Below are 18,326 nucleotides of genomic sequence, written 5' to 3'. Positions count from 1 at the left end.
CAGACGTTTCGTCTCTGAGCAGTGACACACATGTGCAAACAAAATAGAGTGCTTGTGTGATTTTCATAGAGATTCAATAAAGTATTGAGTCCTGGTCCCCCCCCCCTTCTGTCTAACCAGACCACATTGTGAGTGCACCGCATCGATTTGCGGACCGCATGTGACAATCAACATGAACCGAGGTCCATTCAGGCTCCAGACTCCGCTGGGTTTATCCTGCCGCACATGGCCTCGGTCTCATGTAAAGACTATAAGGATCTGGTTTTCTCTATGCTCAGCAGACAGAGCGTGGTGGATCCCTGCCGGACGGCCCTGCAGGCCGTCACTCAAGGTATTTGTGAACTCAAGGAACCAGCATGCAACATTTGTGCGTGCGTGTATTGCTTCTATAATTCCAGTTTAGAAAAAAAAGAAAAAGATAATGGCAAAAACCTGTTTGTCTGATTGCTTGAATCGCTTTAGAGTTCATTAGCAGTCCATCTGGCTCATAGCAGTTGGTTCCAAATGATCAGCTCAAATTGCACTTGAAAAACAAAAGATTATGTTTTGATATTAAAAAACGAGTACAGGCAGGTTTTTTGTCATAACTTGCTTAATGACTTCCTGCTGGTAATTCATTGTTGTTGTGTTTCTATGGAGGCCAGGAGTTAACGTTTTAATATTTTTGTACCCAAACATCTGTTAATCTCCTCAAGCAGAACGTTTTCACCACCTCGGGGGGTAACAGCTGTAAACAAACGCTAAATATTTAAAAAGCCAATCTTGTTTAACCCGAGAAGTTTTTGTGTTCTCTTTGTATTCATCTCATATCCGCCAATTATTTTTAGATTCTTTTTGAGCAGAATGCAGAGGAGGAAGTTGTTCATAACAGAGAAAAAGGAAAAAGTGAAGACAGTTTAGATCAAAGCATGAATGGAGATTTGAAAGCTGAGGAATGTTTTATTCTTATGTGACGGCTGAAATTACTGTAATTCAACATATTGAGAAGAACATAATGCCGGCTTTCACTTCTACTTCCTCTCCACTGAAACATCTGAAATCTTGCAAAATCTGTATGTCACAGTGTAAAACTTCAGACTCCATGTTGATGTTCAAATCTCTTCCATTTGACCTTTCGCAATATTAAATCTTTCAACCAATTAGACAGGGCATCCTAACCTTTATAATGCTTGCTTTTGGATATCACCGCCATGTTAATTTAATTCTGTTTAAACACGTGTAAAGTTGTGCTCTGCCTGCTTGACCTTTTAATGTGATTTCCTTCATTTTTTTGTGCTCCATCTCCTCTGATGCAGCGATCCATTTGGAAGTCCTAAGCAGGCTAATTTGAATGGATTTGTCAAAAGGTTTTCATATGCTGTGAACGATTGATCATCTGATTACAGCACTAAGTTAGGCTGGCTTGTTGAATAATAATTCAATATCTCGTAAACAACATGATGCAAATGAACACGGGTAGCGTGCGCCCTTGAAGAGCTCTAGCAGTTAAAGCGTCTTTTATTTATATATTTTTTTATTATGGATCCATTATGCAAATGCAGTAAACAGAAGATGTATGTGGACGTTGTCAGGGTCAAAATTTGCAGCATATTAGTGCAGTAGTTTGTACATTAATTCAAAATTCTCCTGAAAATGTAGAGTGGGTTTTATTTTTAGAGATGTGGAGAAAAATATCACTTATAGCTGCTTTAGGATTTGAAAGGGGCTTAAAGGAACAGTTCACTTACCTGTAGTCCTATTGATCTATCTCGATTTTTTTGGTGTGAGTTGCCAATTGAAGATATCTGCCGTAGAGATGTCTGTCTCTCTCTTAAATATAATGAGACTATATGGTCACTCGGTTTGTGGAGCTCAAAGCGCCCCAAAAAAATTATATTTGAAAAATCCAACAGCAATGTCTCTTTGCAGGAATAATGACCCGGTAACTCAAGATAATCCAAAGACTGTGTTGTGTGCAGTTTCATGAAGGAACTATTTTCTATAGTATCTGAGTGTTTTTGAGATACTCCACAAACCAGAAAACCAGATAACCAGGATATAAGTGCACAAGTCAGTCAACCATTTCAATCAAGCTTGACATTGTATCCTCGTACAACGTTTTTTTGTGATATCTTACAAAAGAGTTAGTCCTCTTTTTTTTTTTATCCGACGAAAGTCCAGCAACAAGTATCAATTTCCGCTTGTTACATGCATACGGTATTTTCAAAATAAGCGCCTCACTTCACAGGAAACAACTTATGGTACAATCACACAGTGATGCGTCAAAAAGCCCCTAGGAAAAGATGGTGAAATACTTAGTTAGGTTTAGGAAAAGATGGTGAAATACTTAGTTAGGTTTAGGAAAAGACGGTGAAATACTTAGTTAGGTTTAGGAAAAGATGGTGAAATTCTTAGTTAGGTTTAGGAAAAGATTGTGGTTTGGGTTAAAATAACAACTGAAGGGCCATAACTAGAGTACGCATGTTACGTGACAAACAAATCAATGCTGACTTCTCGTTTAAGACAGTGGTCTCCATTACATCCGAATAGATTTTGTGGGATATCTACGAATCACAGCTCATTCATTTTTGTAGGTATAGCAACAAAGACCGTGTGAAAACAGCCCAATCACACCTCACATTCTAACACTCGACCTCCTCCTCGCTTCTCCTCTGACATTCCCTCTGAATTATCGATTGTGAGCGAGATCTAATCTGTCCTCCTGTGTCGTCATGTTAAGGCTTGGCTGTGAAGAGGGGAGAAAACAATCACATGATCTCATCTGCTCATCATTTCCCATTTCAATTCCTAAAGCGATTAATATTAATGTTCTGCTCAGAAGCCTAATCTTTCATCTATACTGCTCCTCTATGACGCGTCATCTTCCTGTCTTTCTTCATCCCTTCATCCTCTTAAGAGGTCACGACCATGTCAGGCCTCCGTATCCCATCTCCTCCTCGGTGACATTCTTTCTCCTCCTCTTGTGCGAGACATGCAGCCAGTCCCTTTGAGCCGGAGTGGATTTGACAGCCAGTGTCCTCGGGTGGAGGAGTGAGGTGGACTGTGTTTGTGTGCGTGCCCCCGTCTGAGTTTGTGTGTTTTATCTAAAGTGATCTGTAATTGTATGTTCTCTGACACAGTGATGGATAATCAATAGTTCTGTCTGTCTCGTTGGGAGTGCGGTAGGGACCAGAGAAGGGAGTTAAGAGAGTAAAAGTCATGCTGTCCTCAACGCTGGATGCTCCAGTTTTTTTTATTCCTCCATGTGGGCGACAATCTGCGGCTAGAGGCATTATGTTTTTTGGGTCGTCTGTCCGTCCGAATGAAATATCATAGGAATTCCTGGAGGGAATTTCCTCAAATTTGGCACAAACATCCACCTGGACTTGAGGATGAACCGATTTCAATTTGATGGTCAAAGGTAATTGTGAACTCATGTCCAACCCAATCTCATATCATGAGAACGCCTTGAGCGAATTTGTTCAAATTTGGCACAAACGTCCACTTTGCATCAATGATGAACCATAGACTGTAAATAAGGAGTGGACGTAGTCATCGTGAACTCATCCATTGGTTTGTGGACCGGCGTTTTGAAGCCTTGAGTTCGGCATTTTTGCCGTTGCCATCCTGGTTTTTGGGCGTCCCCATCAAGACCATTGAGCGGAAGCTGAATCAGATTTTTTTAGCTGACCAAAATGTTACAATTAACTTTCATGAAGTGAAAACAAAGTGAAAAGGGAGACATTTGTAAGATGAAAACACGGACAACTCCCAGACCGGACATCAATGTGGTAGAGATATGTCAATCACAAGGTAGCCCCGCCCTAAAGCATACTATGCTTTATGGTCTGTTTGATTCTAAATGAATGAATAAATCAAGAGAGAAGTAGAGTCATTTTCTCATAGACTTCTATACAACCAGAGGAGTCGCCCCCTGATGGACAATAGAGAGAATGCAGCTTTAAGACACTTTTTACGGTAATTATTACAAATTTACACAAATGTCTATTAGAATAACATGATAGGGTGATGACATTTTGGGCAGACATGGATGTTAATCGGCAACATGACACAACCGTGAAGCAGAAACTAGTTTTCCAAACAGTACTGCCTAAAAAGAGGAAGCCAAGGTGCTCAGCTTTTCTCACACCATCCAGAATAGATGGAGCTCCACAGCGACCAGCATCCTGAGCAATAATTGCCCTGCAGTTTAAATTCAGAATTCAGCCTCCATCCACATGGCTGCATGTACAGACTCTCTGAAGCATTATTCTGATCCGCTGGCCGAAACTAAAGCAGACAGGGATTATACAGATGTGTGGATATGCGGATCCTCATGCTGGCATCATGAGTCACATTCACGTATGCATGAGCGTGCCCTCACTGTCGCACACATAATCACACACAATCACACACAATCACACACAATCACACACAATCATACACACAGATTTAGCTGCCGTTTCCCTGGTTTGTGTCCTGATGAGAGTTGGTGTGTTGTCGCGGATGTCCATTATTTACTCCCGTTTCTGTATCTGCGTGTTCCAGTGACACTGATGGTTTGTGAGAGGTAGACCTCAGCCCCAGTGTCTCAGAGTCAGAGTGGGTAATAGACTGCAATGCATCATGGGAAAAGCCCCCTGGGTTCCTGGGTTTTATATTTATTTTGAGCCGCGACCAGAATTCTTCTTTTTTTCCCCACCCTCTGCTCTTTCAAAATGGAGTAATTTCATGGCTCATTCCTGGGGTTAAGACCAGGTCTGGTGGAGTGGAAGATTTGTAAATAGCCTCTCGCTTTACCCTCAAACATACTATATATAGGACCAACAAATCTGGATCACGGTTGGATGTGGACATAGTGGCAGCGTCGGTTGGATGCTATATTTGGGACTTAAGGTTTTAATGTGTAACACAGGCATGAAATCACTGCATGATGGAGTTTCAGCCCCCTTGCAGATTACAGAGGAATGAGGTAGACTGGGATTTTTTTTTTCTCTCCTCTTTCTTATAAACGTTGGACTGCAAATAGAAATCTTATCTTTGAGTTGAATAAGATGTGCTCGGTAGGGAGGGAGTAGATGTTAATATCACGCTGCTAAAATTGGCAAACCTCTGTGTGATCCCTGAAATAAAGTGGATTAGCCAGGAAACTTGCCTCGCCCTCCAGGTGAGAGGATAATGAGGCAAAGTCCCACCTCTTCTGGTGAACCACCATGGGTACTTATTTCAGAAATAAATTTGTTCAGTAGTCAATGGCGAGAGTAAAATTGTTTTTTGATCCTGTTTGAATTGTGCAATGAATTCAGGCGGCAACCTCTGGTTCTGGCGAATGAAGCCAACGTAGTATTGTCTTAAATCTTGTATTCTCTCTAATGTCCATCAGGGGGCGACTCCTCTGATTGTATAGAAGTCTGGTCCACCGCAATCGGAGAGGCTCCACCTCTCAGAAGTTGACGCCAAGGTTATGCAAAAAAGAAAAAATCAAACTTCTACAAAAAAGCCAACGCAGCAAAAAAAAAAATCCACCCGGACCAATTTAGATGCTCCCTTTTGGAGTCAAATCTGTGATGTCCAGTGATGCCATGTTAATCTGCTGTAGGATTTGGCTCGGAACGACCTTCCTGGGTGCCGTACCTAACGGCTTAATTACCTTTTCAAGAGGGAATACCTCTGAGATTTAGCGGCCGCTCTGCGCGGCAGATATGCTGCTCAGTCAAGAGGAGGTGATATGAGGTTACACTTCACTGGGCTGAGTCGTATTGACCTACCTACCCTCTGCGCGCACACACACACACACACACACACACACACACACACACACACACACACACACACACACACACACACACACACACACACAAACACCTGTCTGACACTCTGCCCTTGGATTTGGCACCTCTACCACCAACAGTTCTCTCCTTCTCCCTCCGACGTTACAGATTCCTGAGCTTTTGAAAATCGCACTACATCATACTTTCTCATTTATTCATATTTACTGGCTCAGGAGACACATACCATGTTTTTCCCCCTGCTTTTCATCCTGCCTCCGTCCATCATCCTTTGTCTCCTCTTTCCTCCCACAACTGGAGGTGATAAAAGTCATCGGCAAGGGCAGCGAGAAAATAATACGACATCAGCCAGTGACAAATAGGATGGAGGAGATTTGGCGATAGTCCAGGCTGATCAAAAAGCATGTCGAGACAGACAAAGAAAGGTGACTGATAATCACATCCTGCTGAATGGTAAGGATGGCAATCAAAGATCCATTTAAAGGCTATAACTCCTCTCATTCAGCCTCGTTTAGAAAACATTGCATTTTCTGAAGGCTTTGCGATCGTAAAAGCATCTGGCAGTTGAAATGTCATTTCAAAAGAGACATAAAGTAGAGAGGTATGGATATTTTAATCAGTAGAGATGAAGTGAATGATAATTGTTCATTATAACAGATAAAGTCTTGACGGAAAGTCTTTGATGGTTAGACTCAACAGGAAGAATTGTAATAGAAGAGAGAGTCTGAAAGATAAATCCCCCCCGTTGAGTCCAGACACTGTCTGATGGAATGATAAAGACTGGGTGGTGATGTAACAGCAGCAGGAACATACTAAGGGCTGCAGGATGATATGATTTAAAGAGACAGCAGCGAGATGATACGTCTCTGGTAGCAACCTGTCAATCAGTGTGTAGCCCCGCCCTAAAGCATACCCTGCTTTATGGTCTGTTTGACTCTAAATGGAGCATCATTTACTAAATGAACATCATGCTGTATTGAAGAAGACTTGAAACTAGAGATTGAGACCATAAACTCATGTTTACAATGTTTACTGAGGGAATAAATCAAGAGAGAAGTAGAGTCATTTTCTCATAGACTTCTATACAACCAGAGGAGTCGCCCCCTGATGGACATTAGAGAGAATGCAGCTTTAAAGACGCTGCCTAAAACGTGTTTTGTGAGGTCACTGGGCCCTTTGATGACCACATTCTAATCATTTCACCCCTGGGTCCAAGTAGACATTCGTGCCAAATTTGAAGAAATCCGCTCAAGGCGAGTTTAATCCCTGGATTACACATCCAAACAATTTCCTGTTTCCAGAGAAATATAATTATGGGAAAATGGGAGAAACTATTTACAGATAAAGGCTGAGACATACAATGCAGGCCAGCACGCACAAGTCTCTGAACAGAATATCATCATCTTAATAGAATGACTTTGAAAACTTTGAAAGAATTCTGTTTGCTTATACACTGAAAAACTGTCACGTACTCAGCCGACAGATCACAGCTAGTGCCTTATTCCTCTTGGCTATAGCAAAGCTCAACCTGCATGAAACCTTTATGTTATCAATCAATCAATTTATTTGTCTGACTCGAGTGAAGTACAACCCCCGTCAGCCCCTTCAACTAGTGCATTATTCATCAGAAGCCCAAGCCCCCTTATTACCTCCTGCCAGAGTCTCTGCTCGGCCAGATTGGCAGAAAAAGAGTCACCTGCCTGAACGGAGCTCCAAGATGCCGCCAAGTCTCGGCTCAACAAAGGACACCACAGATTATTCTGATGTTAACAAACATAAACGGTGTACTTTTGCCCTTATAATTATTAATACAACCAAATAAAACACTAAAGCAGTCAGGTTGGGTGACCTATTGTTTTATGCACATTTCTCCTTGTTGCGTTTAGTGTTGTTTGTATTATGCAAATGCACGTTTACTTGTAAAAAGTTGTACTTTTAAATCAACTCAGTCTCTGCTTCTGCTCTCAAGACAGAACAAGTCGATTTTTTTTCTCTTGTGCAAAATAACACAGTTATAATGCCCTAAATCATAAAGCAGAAAGAAATTGGCTAACAATGGAATCTATACAGTATATCCATCATTGTTCCAGGTGCCCACAAGTGTTACCAATGTTAGACAAAAAACGGATGCTCCAAGTGCTGTATATATTGAGCTATTTACATTTTTAGAACCTCTACTTACAGCCTCTCCTCTCCTCTCTGCTCTGTGTTCAGCAGCCTGCAGTTCAGTCCAAGTTTCACATATTTTTTGTCACATGACTGTTGGTCTCAGGTAAATCAATCATGGCTTCCTAGTTGCTCCGAGGAGCTCAGAATTTATTGTTTTTTACAGAATCTCGTTAAAGCAAACGGTTCATTTGGGGCAAGAGTTTAATTAATTTTTTTTATGAAATATCCCAATTTTAAGATAAGTTTCGGTTGCTTTTTCTGACGGAAGCGTTCGTCACACATGATGTGGTTTAGGCCCTCGAAAAATGAAAATCTGACATTATGACTGATTTACAACTTCTGGCTGTGATAAAAGGTGTAGTTTTGGTGATTGTTTAAAGAAAACATGCAACAAACTTTTAATGGTTCATAGGATTTAAAGGAAAAAGATTGCCAAGGTTCTTGGCATGGGTTGAAGAAATTCCCTCCAGGCGTTCCTGACATTTCACATTCACGAGAACAACCTGACAACATAATGCTTTCCGTTCACACCTGTCAACGATGCCGCAACAACATAATAAACCACAGGCCCAAACATGCATAAGAACAGTCTTCCTGATTGGACTGATTCATTTAACCACTTTCAGGTGACATTCTCTGCCGTGTCCCGTGTCAGGAGGTCAAATCTACCGAGTCAATTAAAGCTTGAGGAATGAGCGCTCTGTCTTCGTTTTACGGTCCGGCTGTCCAGATCTCAGTGAAACCGGGAAGTCATGATGCTGCACTTCCTCATCTACAAAGTGACGTCCATAAAGTGCTGGGTGGTCTCTGTCTGATAATTGGAACCTTTAACAGCTTGTGAAATGAAGATGTTTCTGGGTCTATAAACACGTCTCCCTCACCTCCTCTCCGAGATGCTTTCACTTCTTTGCCACAGTTTGATCAGTTCACTGTCAGTTTGCATGGATCCGATGCTAATTTACAATACCGCTCTGCCTCTCTCTCTCTTTCTTTCTTGTCTGGTTTGGCGCTTTCTCTTGTCTCTTTTTCGGGGGAGATTGGCAGGTCTTTAGGGTCGCAAGGCGCTTAGCTTCCCACGTTCCTTCCTCCTGTCTCCTCCCCCCTCAGTCTGACTGGCAGTAATTACATCAGGGCTGCCCTCGGTTTGTCCCGACGACCACAAAGACCTGACAGCCAGAGAGAAACGGAAAGAGAGAGAGAGAGAGAGAGAAGAAGGGGAACAAGAAAAAGATATACATGCATGCTGCATAAGAAGAAATAAAAGTAGCAGCATATAGAAATGTGGAAAGCGGGAGCTCAGAGGGAGAAAGCGACGTACGAAGGGATAGAAGGTTGCACATCAGTGATTCCTGACAGATCTTTCTTGTTTTTCATCTCCATCCTGAGTTGTGTGAACTCTGCATTCACCACTGCTCGCTTGAACAGACTTCTGGGTTGAGAAAAAGTTCAGATGCTCCTAATTTTCAGGCTGGTTTAGTGGATTTAAACGTCGTGTAATAGTGATACTCATTACGCGGAGAGGTTGGAAGGAGATGTATGTTTCTAAAATGCTTCGTTTCTATGTAAAAACCTGTGGAGCTAACATTAGCAGAGTACGTTAGCGCATCGTTAGCTACTGAAGGTATACTGAATGTATTTTAATGATGGTAACAGTAAATAAAGATCTACCCGATTTTACAAGAGTAGTGTTGTTAACTTCTATCTTTATCTTTTTATCCTGTTTTCACTGAAGAATCAGTTTGACATCCTGGATATATCCTTACAAACATATATTATAAACCCTCTGTCTGCTTATCTCTGAAAATCGCTTTTTCACTTTTTCCCAAAAATTAGTATTAGATAGTATTTCTTCAGGGAGTGTAGTTAGTGACAGTGTGGGCTCCATGGTAACGTAGCTCTGATGGAGAAACAGCGGGGGGCGGGGCTTAACCACAGGTCCAAATTCAAGGATGGCTTGTTGTTGGTGAAAGGAATTGCAGGTTTTACTTGTATTGTTTGTATTTACGTCCAATTTTACGTCCAGCATATCTCTTATTTATGAGGTATGCGATGATAAAAATAAAAGAATGACCGAAAACAAATGGATGAACACATTGGAAAGACCTTATATAACTTTACATACCGCATTCAAATAAATCCAATCTCTCCTATTTTTTTTAATCTGCTCCCAAAAGAGGAGGAACGAAAAGAAATTAGGAATTCATTCAGGAGATGAAATGAGGCTTTTCTTAAAGAAAGCTCTGACATTGTTCTGCTCTTAAGAGACATTTCTTTTCATATTTAAAAGTAACGAATGCAACATTTATTATGCCTTGTTCCACTTTTAGCCCCTTCATCAGTAATTCTGTCTCTTTCTCATTGATTGCTTTTACAAGCACACACGAATCAGGGGATTTAAGAGAGAAATCCAGTTGACATGCAAAATAGTGTGTGCTTGGCATGCACTGCAAAGCTGCTTTTATTTGCAGATTATAAGTAAAAGTAAATAATTCTGTCATAACACATCTTTGAACTAACAGTAGAAAGTTCAAAGTATATTCCTGCTTTTTGATGCAGCATTTGTAACTTATTGTCACACCCAGGAAAAGCATGTGCTCGTACTTGTGTGTGAGTGTATCCATGAGTCAGTGAGTGTGCACATCTATGTCCGTCCACGGCCAATCTCACATTCTGCTGCAGCAAACTGCATAATATTTTGAGTGGCCAGTTATGGCTGCATGCTTAAAGAGCCCTCGTAGTTGGGGTGACTCATACCTTCTCAAAACATATCTTACTGCCTGTTTTCTACTGCCACCGACTGCCTGCTTACTCTTCAATCACTAATCTTAAACGACCCCTGGCCGGTAAGGGGCCGCTAGTGATAACATAACCGCATGAATGTTAGTTAGAGTCTGATGGGCAGGTGGCACCTTGCATGGTAGCCCTGTCATCAGTGTGTGAATGGGTGAATGATATGTAATATACTACTGATTGTGAGTCACTTTGGATAAAAGCGTCTGCTAAATGACTGTAATGTAATGTAATGAGTGCATCGCCGACAGTCATTTGCTACTGTGTTTACAAAAGTGGGATGAAACAGTTTGCTTGCTTTTATTGTCTTGGACAGTGTGTTTGGCTAACAGCTCACAACTATACTGAACTACCAGTACACCCACTGCTGAGTACCTCACCGCCACTCAGCTACTGTTTCTACGCCGGCAGACAGTTTGGCGAGTTCTATTTTGCTTTTTGCAAGACTGTATGAAATGCAGTATACAATGACTTTAAGTCGACTGCCAGCATACATCACGGCTTGTTTTTGCGTTTGAATGCAATGTGACACTTTCAGACTGTTGGTGTCTAGACGGGGGGGGGTTAGCCAATGGTGGTTTTTGGTAATTAAATCACACAATACAAGAGTGCTTGTTGCAGACAGACCTTGCAGAGATATGAACTCTACTGAGTGCACCTTTCTAGTTTTGGTTGGACTTGACTTGACGTGTGTTATCCAGGTTTCTCTTAAGCCCTAAGAAATGGCTTTTATTGTTAACATGACGTTTAAAAATCAGGTCGCTGCAGAAAGCTGACTCTGTCATGCATTCTCTTGACCTTTTCCTGACCCCCTTTCCGCTGTCTCCTCTCTGTTGGGTCTGGGCCGATGTGCAGTCAAATCCTCTTTTATCATTCACATGACTAATACATTAATGTCTAGGTATTCGTCCCCTTTTCAAAATGAACCCACTGTCACAGATGACCGACCGCACCACAGAAGCCTGTTCAACTTGACGTGAACTGCAGAAGATGCCCTGTGGCTCTTTCAGAGATCTACTCTGACCCCGCATTGACAACTTGTCTGCTTCGCTGTCTCCCAGCTAACACTATTATCCTGGGAGGAAATGAGGGAGCGGCAGACAGAGAGAGGGAAGAATGAAAAAAGATATATTCGTGATGTAGGATTTAAATAATCAAGGATTAATCTAGCAAGAGAGACACAATTCCACCCCCAAAAAACATGCGCTTCCCCTGCGAATATGCACTCAACATAATTGGAGATCACAGTGGAGCACTACTGCCCACCACCATCACCAAAACAGCCATCTGTTTGTAGCTGTATGAGGGTCAGCACAAAAAGCATGTAATCGAGGGCGAATGCATTATGTAAAGCTCTGAGAGGATTATCAATACATTTTTAGGTGTTCCCTTTTGCTTAGGTCATAGACAATGTGTATGCAAGGACCCTTAAACAAAGACATTACAAAGTGGGTGCTTATCGGTGTTTGTTCTTCCTCTCTTTCTTCTTTTCAGCGGCGTCCAGCTTCAGTTTCTGCCGTGCCTCCCTGGAGCACACGGTGTCTGCTGAGGAGCTGAGCTACCAGCTGCCGCGTCGCGCCGGAGGCAGCAACCTGACCTGGCACGACGGCCGCGGCCAGAGGACGACGGCGCACACGCGCACCGTCAAACTGCTGCAGCAGCCCGGCACAGAGGGCATCCAGGTATAAAGGCAGCTTGTAAAGACTGTTTTCACTGGGTGTGAATATCTTTTGCTCACGAAAACAGTTTATAGATTGAATGAGTCGTTCAGGTAGCGAGGGACGGCTCAGTATTTGGCAGGTTGGACCATATTAAACATGGAAGAGAAGGAAAGGCCCGAGTGATACATGGTTTCACTAGTGAAGCCATCTGCTGTGAAATTCTAGCGCATAATCTGTCACTGATTTGGGATTGTTTAGAGGGAATACATTCCAGCCCCTGGGCCATCACAGCAGCTTTGAAAGAAAGTCCTTTGCCACAATAAAACCTTAAGAACTCAATAGTTTCCATTTTAATCACATTTTGTAGCAGCTTTGGTTCAGGTCAACCAATTTCACATGAGTGTTTTAAGTGGTTTATTCTTGATATTTGAATGCATCATTTGCGATATTACCATCACTGTTGTATCTCTAGTTGTAGCAGGAAGTCTAATGGTTTTATCTTGTACATGATGTTCGCTGGTCTCACCTGAGCCTGTTCTGGATACCAACAGAGAGAAACTAGTTATGCAACAGAGGAGTGCTTCGAGAACTGTTCCTCACTACTTGTGATGTAACAGTGCTCGTACAAAAGAGCACATACAGAGGAAAATAGACTCAGAAATAGTACTCTATGCCCAATGTGTCTAAAAATGTTATGTATTCCACATATGCATGGTTTTCCACCAAAGGATTATTTGACTAGTACAAAAGAAAAGGCAGATTTTTGTTAGTTGTTATGGTGACAACTCATGTCAATGGGAGGCCGTAATATCATATCACATATCTCACTGTATAAGTTAGCATTTAGCTTGAGCATACACACATACACACACTCACAGAGAATGTTATAAAAGAAAAGATTTAACAAGTCTTTAATGCATCCACTGCTCATTTGAGTTGTTCCTCAGTGAATAAGTGACTTACCATAAGTGTTTAGTCTATAAAGGAATTAGCCCACTACAACAGTCGCTATAGCAACAGATGAAAATGGCCGCTGGTCTGACCATCCTGCTACGTTGCCTTGAATGGGAATGTATGTTCTACTCTTATTCCATTAGTCTCAGCTGTATAATGTGAGCCCAGCAGCCGGAGCATCATTTTCTTCCACACATCGCCTTTGTGCAAAATGGAATCCCATTTGTGCAGCACCAGAGCGAGGCAAAACAAAAAGGGAATATATATATATATATTTAAAAATATATATATATTTGGAGGCATTCCACCTGTGTTTGACCTAAAACAGCATGAGACACAACAGCCTCCCTTCCTGGCTCCTACTCCTCACATGAAATAAAGCAGATAGCCACAGAGGAGGTCATTTATTTTGTCTCCCCTCTGCCTTTGAGAAAGTTTTTCTGGGCCGCACTGTGAGGCCGTGAGATGTACATATGCACTGCAAGATTGCTCAATAATTCATAAAAGACTGCCCCCTCAGCTATAACAGCTATAAAAGGCTTAATAAAAGACGAGTGGGAAGCTGTTTCCATGTGATTACACAGAGGCTGGATAATTAAACCTCCTCTATACCATGAGAAGTAAGGCTTATCATTTCCTCGTGGCAACACGGCTCTTCATGCATTATTCAACAACTGGGAGAGCAGTCCGGCTCTCTGATGTCTCTGTGTGCACAATTTTTTCCATTTGTGCACCTCTAGTTTTCAAGAATGGGCATGTGTATATGTATGTGTAGGTGTGTGTGTGTGTGTGTGTGTGTGTGTGTGTGTGTGTGTGTGTGTGTGTGTGTGTGTGTGTGTGTGTGTGTGTGTGTGTGTGTGTGTGTGTGTGTGTGTGTGCGGGGTTGTGTGGATTTGTGTCTGTACGTCCAGTTCTCTCAGGAGTGATGATTAGATTATTCACTGCTTGTGCACACATCAGCTGTAATGAGGAAGCCAGTTAAGTGAAACACAGCTCGGCTTCTGTATATAAGAGGTGGGACCTGGGTAATCTTCCTTATCTGTTTAACAAAGCTAATACAACTCATTATGCACTCCTATTCAAACTCCTGTGCACACACACACACACACACAAATATGTTGATGCAGACCATTCAGGGGAGACATGAGATAGAAAACAGCAGAAAGGACAGAAATCGTAGATAGATATCGTTGTTCATGCATGCACAAGCACAGCTGTTATTACCAAAGATGCTGTCAGGAAGGCAGATTTACCCGTTCCCAGAGTACATACATAAGATATATATATATATTTTGTCATTCACAATGTACTACTCAGCATTTATGCGTTATTTTTTATTTGAAACAATAGACTATATATAAGAAGTAGACACAGTCGTCATGATGTCACCCATTAGTTTGTAGACTACTGTTTTGAAGCTTACAGTTCAGCATTTTGGCTTTTTATAAAAAACATAAAAATAAATAAATAGACAACTCCAGGACCAGACAACGCCGTGGTAGAGACCTGTCGATAAAAAGGTATCCCCGCCCTAAATGGAGCATCATTTACTAAATGAACATCATGCTGTATTGAAGAAGACTTGAAACTAGAGATTGAGACCATAAACTCATGTTTACAATGTTTACTGAGGGAATAAATCAAGAGAGAAGTAGAGTCATTTTCTCATAGACTTCTATACAACCAGAGGAGTCGCCCCCTGATGGACAGTAGAGAGAATGCAGCTTTAAGACTTGAAGCGTTGGCTTCACTCTTCAGAACCAGAGGTCGATCCCAGGTAAATGCTGTTAGTTCTGTGAGCACTTTTGCTTCAGTTTGCACTGTTAGCGCTGTTAGCACCATTAGCTACAAGACGCTGACTCAGTCGTGAGAAAAAGAAATGCTCCCACTCTCCCTTATTGCACCATTATTTTGTGCTGTAAACAGGTGAAGTTATGTCTCCCCACACCTTCAGCGCCCGAGTCCATGATGGCTTAAATGGTTTGTTGGAATAGAGGTTATAAACTCATTTGTGTTGTTACATGTTCATTGCTGCAGGTGGACCTGTACGCAGGCCACCAGCTAATAGGTTTTTTCCAAATAATGACTCATTGTGTACTTGGTGCATCATCTGTGGCATCCTTGAATTGGTTGTTGTTTGGGAAGCCAGATGGGGTGAGGGGGGGAGGTGTTAGTGGGTGGCTCATTTAGCTGTCTGACACACAGCCGGTGGGTGAACCTTTAGATGAGACGGGGGAATAGGTGGAATAACAGAGACACAATTTAGAAATTGAAAGCAGCCACATGTGCCTTCTCTCCCCATCATCAGAACCAGGCAGCGAGGCCCTTATTCACTAATTTGCCATGCTGGCCGGGCGAACGAGAGAGAAAGACCAGTCTGTTATTATTTTTCCCTCTTCATTTCCGAACACAGTGGCTGACCTTCTCAGCCGTCACCAACACAAAGCAGTGAACCTCCGGAGAGAAAGCACACAAATGTTGCACACAAAGCATCACGACTTTGACCACTTCTTATCAGCACATGAATAAGAACTACAGTCTGGACTTTTAGTGTGGTCGTCTCCAGTCGATCTCATTATATCAGCCACCAATCCAACATTAGTTACTAACTGAACGATGCCTTTAAACTAATGTTAAACTTTGCTAAAAGTGCACTGCTGCTGTGACGTCAACTTAACGTCAATATGTCTGTTTCATGCATTTATCATAATCTCAAACATGCATACATTAGATCAATAAGATCTCTAACAAGCTATGATTCTAAATCATAAAAATCTCTTTTGATTGAAGTCAAATGGGGGTTTTGGTGATTCTCTCCATATGTTTCTTTTTCTATTTTTTGTCGGATATCAGACTTGACTTGTTTCACTCTTATCTCCATCTTCAGTCTGATAGACGCCTGGATCTAAAGTCAATTTAAGTGTACAGGCGATGTGTTTCCATGACAACCACAACAACATACGTTTGAAAAAAAAACTAAAGAAGCCTGCGATGTCCAGAGATATTAAAAAGAAATGTTGTATATTTCAAATGTGTTTGTTTTCTTCAAGGGAGGGTTACATCTAAATCCAAACTATTACTCAGCATCCCAAACGCCAAAGAGATGGCTATTGAGTGAGCGATTCAGAGATTTGGGAGTAATTCTCGGTGGCAATCTGAATCTGATTTACCGAAACACACATGCACAAAGTCCAACCCGACACACACATAAAGACCTCAGCTTGGCTTCTTCTAGTTACCGTCCTGTTATGCAAAAAGAGGAGAGACGATGTCCTGCTTTAATCCAGGCTTTCACATAAAGGCACTGGATCAACTTTGTCTGTTTAGGTCTCCAAACAGATGTGATGACGGGCTCACTTCACACAAGTCATTGAGGTGGATAATCGTCTCTCGCACTCATTATTCATGGTTGTGAATATATATTTTACGCTTTGAATAATAAAGACTTAAAAAAGAGTGTATTCTGGGAGGATTTGTGTAAATAAGTAAATGTAGATTAGCTGCAATAGAAGCGTCTGTGTTGCCTGTAGCGGTCTCAGATGTTGTGATTATTACTCCTCGGTTCCAGTGCACAGCAGATCGTTAGTCATCGATTACTATTCAATCAAGAAACCGCTATTTCATGTTGCGATGTCAGATGAATCAGTCCACTTAAACTCTGTGGATTTGGACAGATTTAAAGGTCTGAACCCAGCAAAGTCTACTTGCTTTCGTCCAACACTTGAAAGACAACATGTTCCTTTTATTGTGTTGCAACTGATTGCAAATTCACCTCGCTGCCAGTATGAAAAATGATGTGATTCGAAATATTCACAGCTGAGCATTCTCCCATTTTCTTGTCATTTATTCGTCACGCCACCGCTGTGTAAAGGCCTTTAAGTTGGCAGATCAGACAACCCTCATATGAATCGTTCTTGTAACTGTCACATGTCACTTGCTACTTGTCATGTCAGTGATGATGCAGCAGAGAACAGAGGTTTAAAAAAGACAAGAATTAGAGAGAGCTGCTGGGCGGTGAGGCAGAAAACGCTCCGGCCTGTTTTGTCCTTGTCTCGCCACTCAGCAATGTGTTGCTCTGTCCGAGACACATGTTTGACTCATGCTAAATAGAAAGCTTTGTGAAAAGTCCCATCTGGCCCTTTTGTCCCCCCCACTGAGGGAGTGCGAGACGTTCACAGAACGGCGAGTCTCGAGGACGTCCAAAGGCAGAGAGAGAGCCGCGAGAAGCTAACGGAGGCTGACAGTTCACACACTCTTTTACACAAATAGACACTCAGGAAACACTCACACATGAACATGTTCAGAAACACAGCGACACATTCAAACACACGTATGCACAAGGCTAGACTAAATGATGCAACAGAAAGCTGCAAGGGACAAAAGGGAGGAGGGGAGTGGAGGGAGGATTCAGTGTTACTGAGAGGAGAGGAAGATGAAATGAGAAGTGGTGGAGAGAGGTGAGAGGGAGAAATATGAAGAATCGTGTGTCAGGATCTGTCAGGGTCTCTGGCAGAAAAGCCGAGCGAGAGATGGATCGGCTCGGCAGACGGGAGACAGAAAGAGAGAGCTGTTAGGTCAGACGGCAGAGCATACGGAGGGAGATGGAGGAGGAGTGTTTAGTAACCTGTGGAGAGATGAAGTGACGGCGGGGAAAAGGCAGGTGTGAGATACAGAAAATGATTATTCAACACAGATTCACTTACTCAATAAACACACAGACACACACACTTTGCTAATTGGTGTAGCGTCATCGATCCATGTCAGAAAGACAGAAAGAGTGACTTCCCCACGCTCCCCTGACTTTCAGATAATCCCTGATTCAGCTTCAGGGTGCTTTCACATCTAACCTGTTTGTTTCAGTCAAAACTCAGGTCCGTTTGATATGTTAGGCTTGTTCTTTTGGGCTGGTTTGAAAGCCGTCTGTCGAACTCTGGTATGAAATAAACAACTGTCTGAAAAGATCCCAGTTTGCTGCCAAGCAGAC

At 42.1% G+C, this 18,326-nt stretch overlaps 1 protein-coding gene across 1 annotated transcript in view; it reads left to right on the top strand.

The window, feature by feature from the left end:
• The first annotated feature begins 225 nt into the window (after nucleotides 1–225).
• samd10b (sterile alpha motif domain containing 10b) overlaps nucleotides 226–18,326 on the top strand; it is a 42,244-nt gene continuing 24,143 nt past the window's right edge. The window contains exons 1-2 of the mRNA XM_054608779.1: nucleotides 226–331; nucleotides 12,222–12,409. Coding sequence (XP_054464754.1) covers nucleotides 226–331; nucleotides 12,222–12,409 — 294 coding nt within the window. The remainder of the gene's footprint in view (nucleotides 332–12,221; nucleotides 12,410–18,326) is intronic.

Source organism: Anoplopoma fimbria, chromosome 12 (genome assembly GCF_027596085.1).
Source record: "Anoplopoma fimbria isolate UVic2021 breed Golden Eagle Sablefish chromosome 12, Afim_UVic_2022, whole genome shotgun sequence".
Classification (NCBI taxonomy): domain Eukaryota; kingdom Metazoa; phylum Chordata; class Actinopteri; order Perciformes; family Anoplopomatidae; genus Anoplopoma; species Anoplopoma fimbria.
This window is presented reverse-complemented; position numbering and strand designations above follow the sequence as displayed.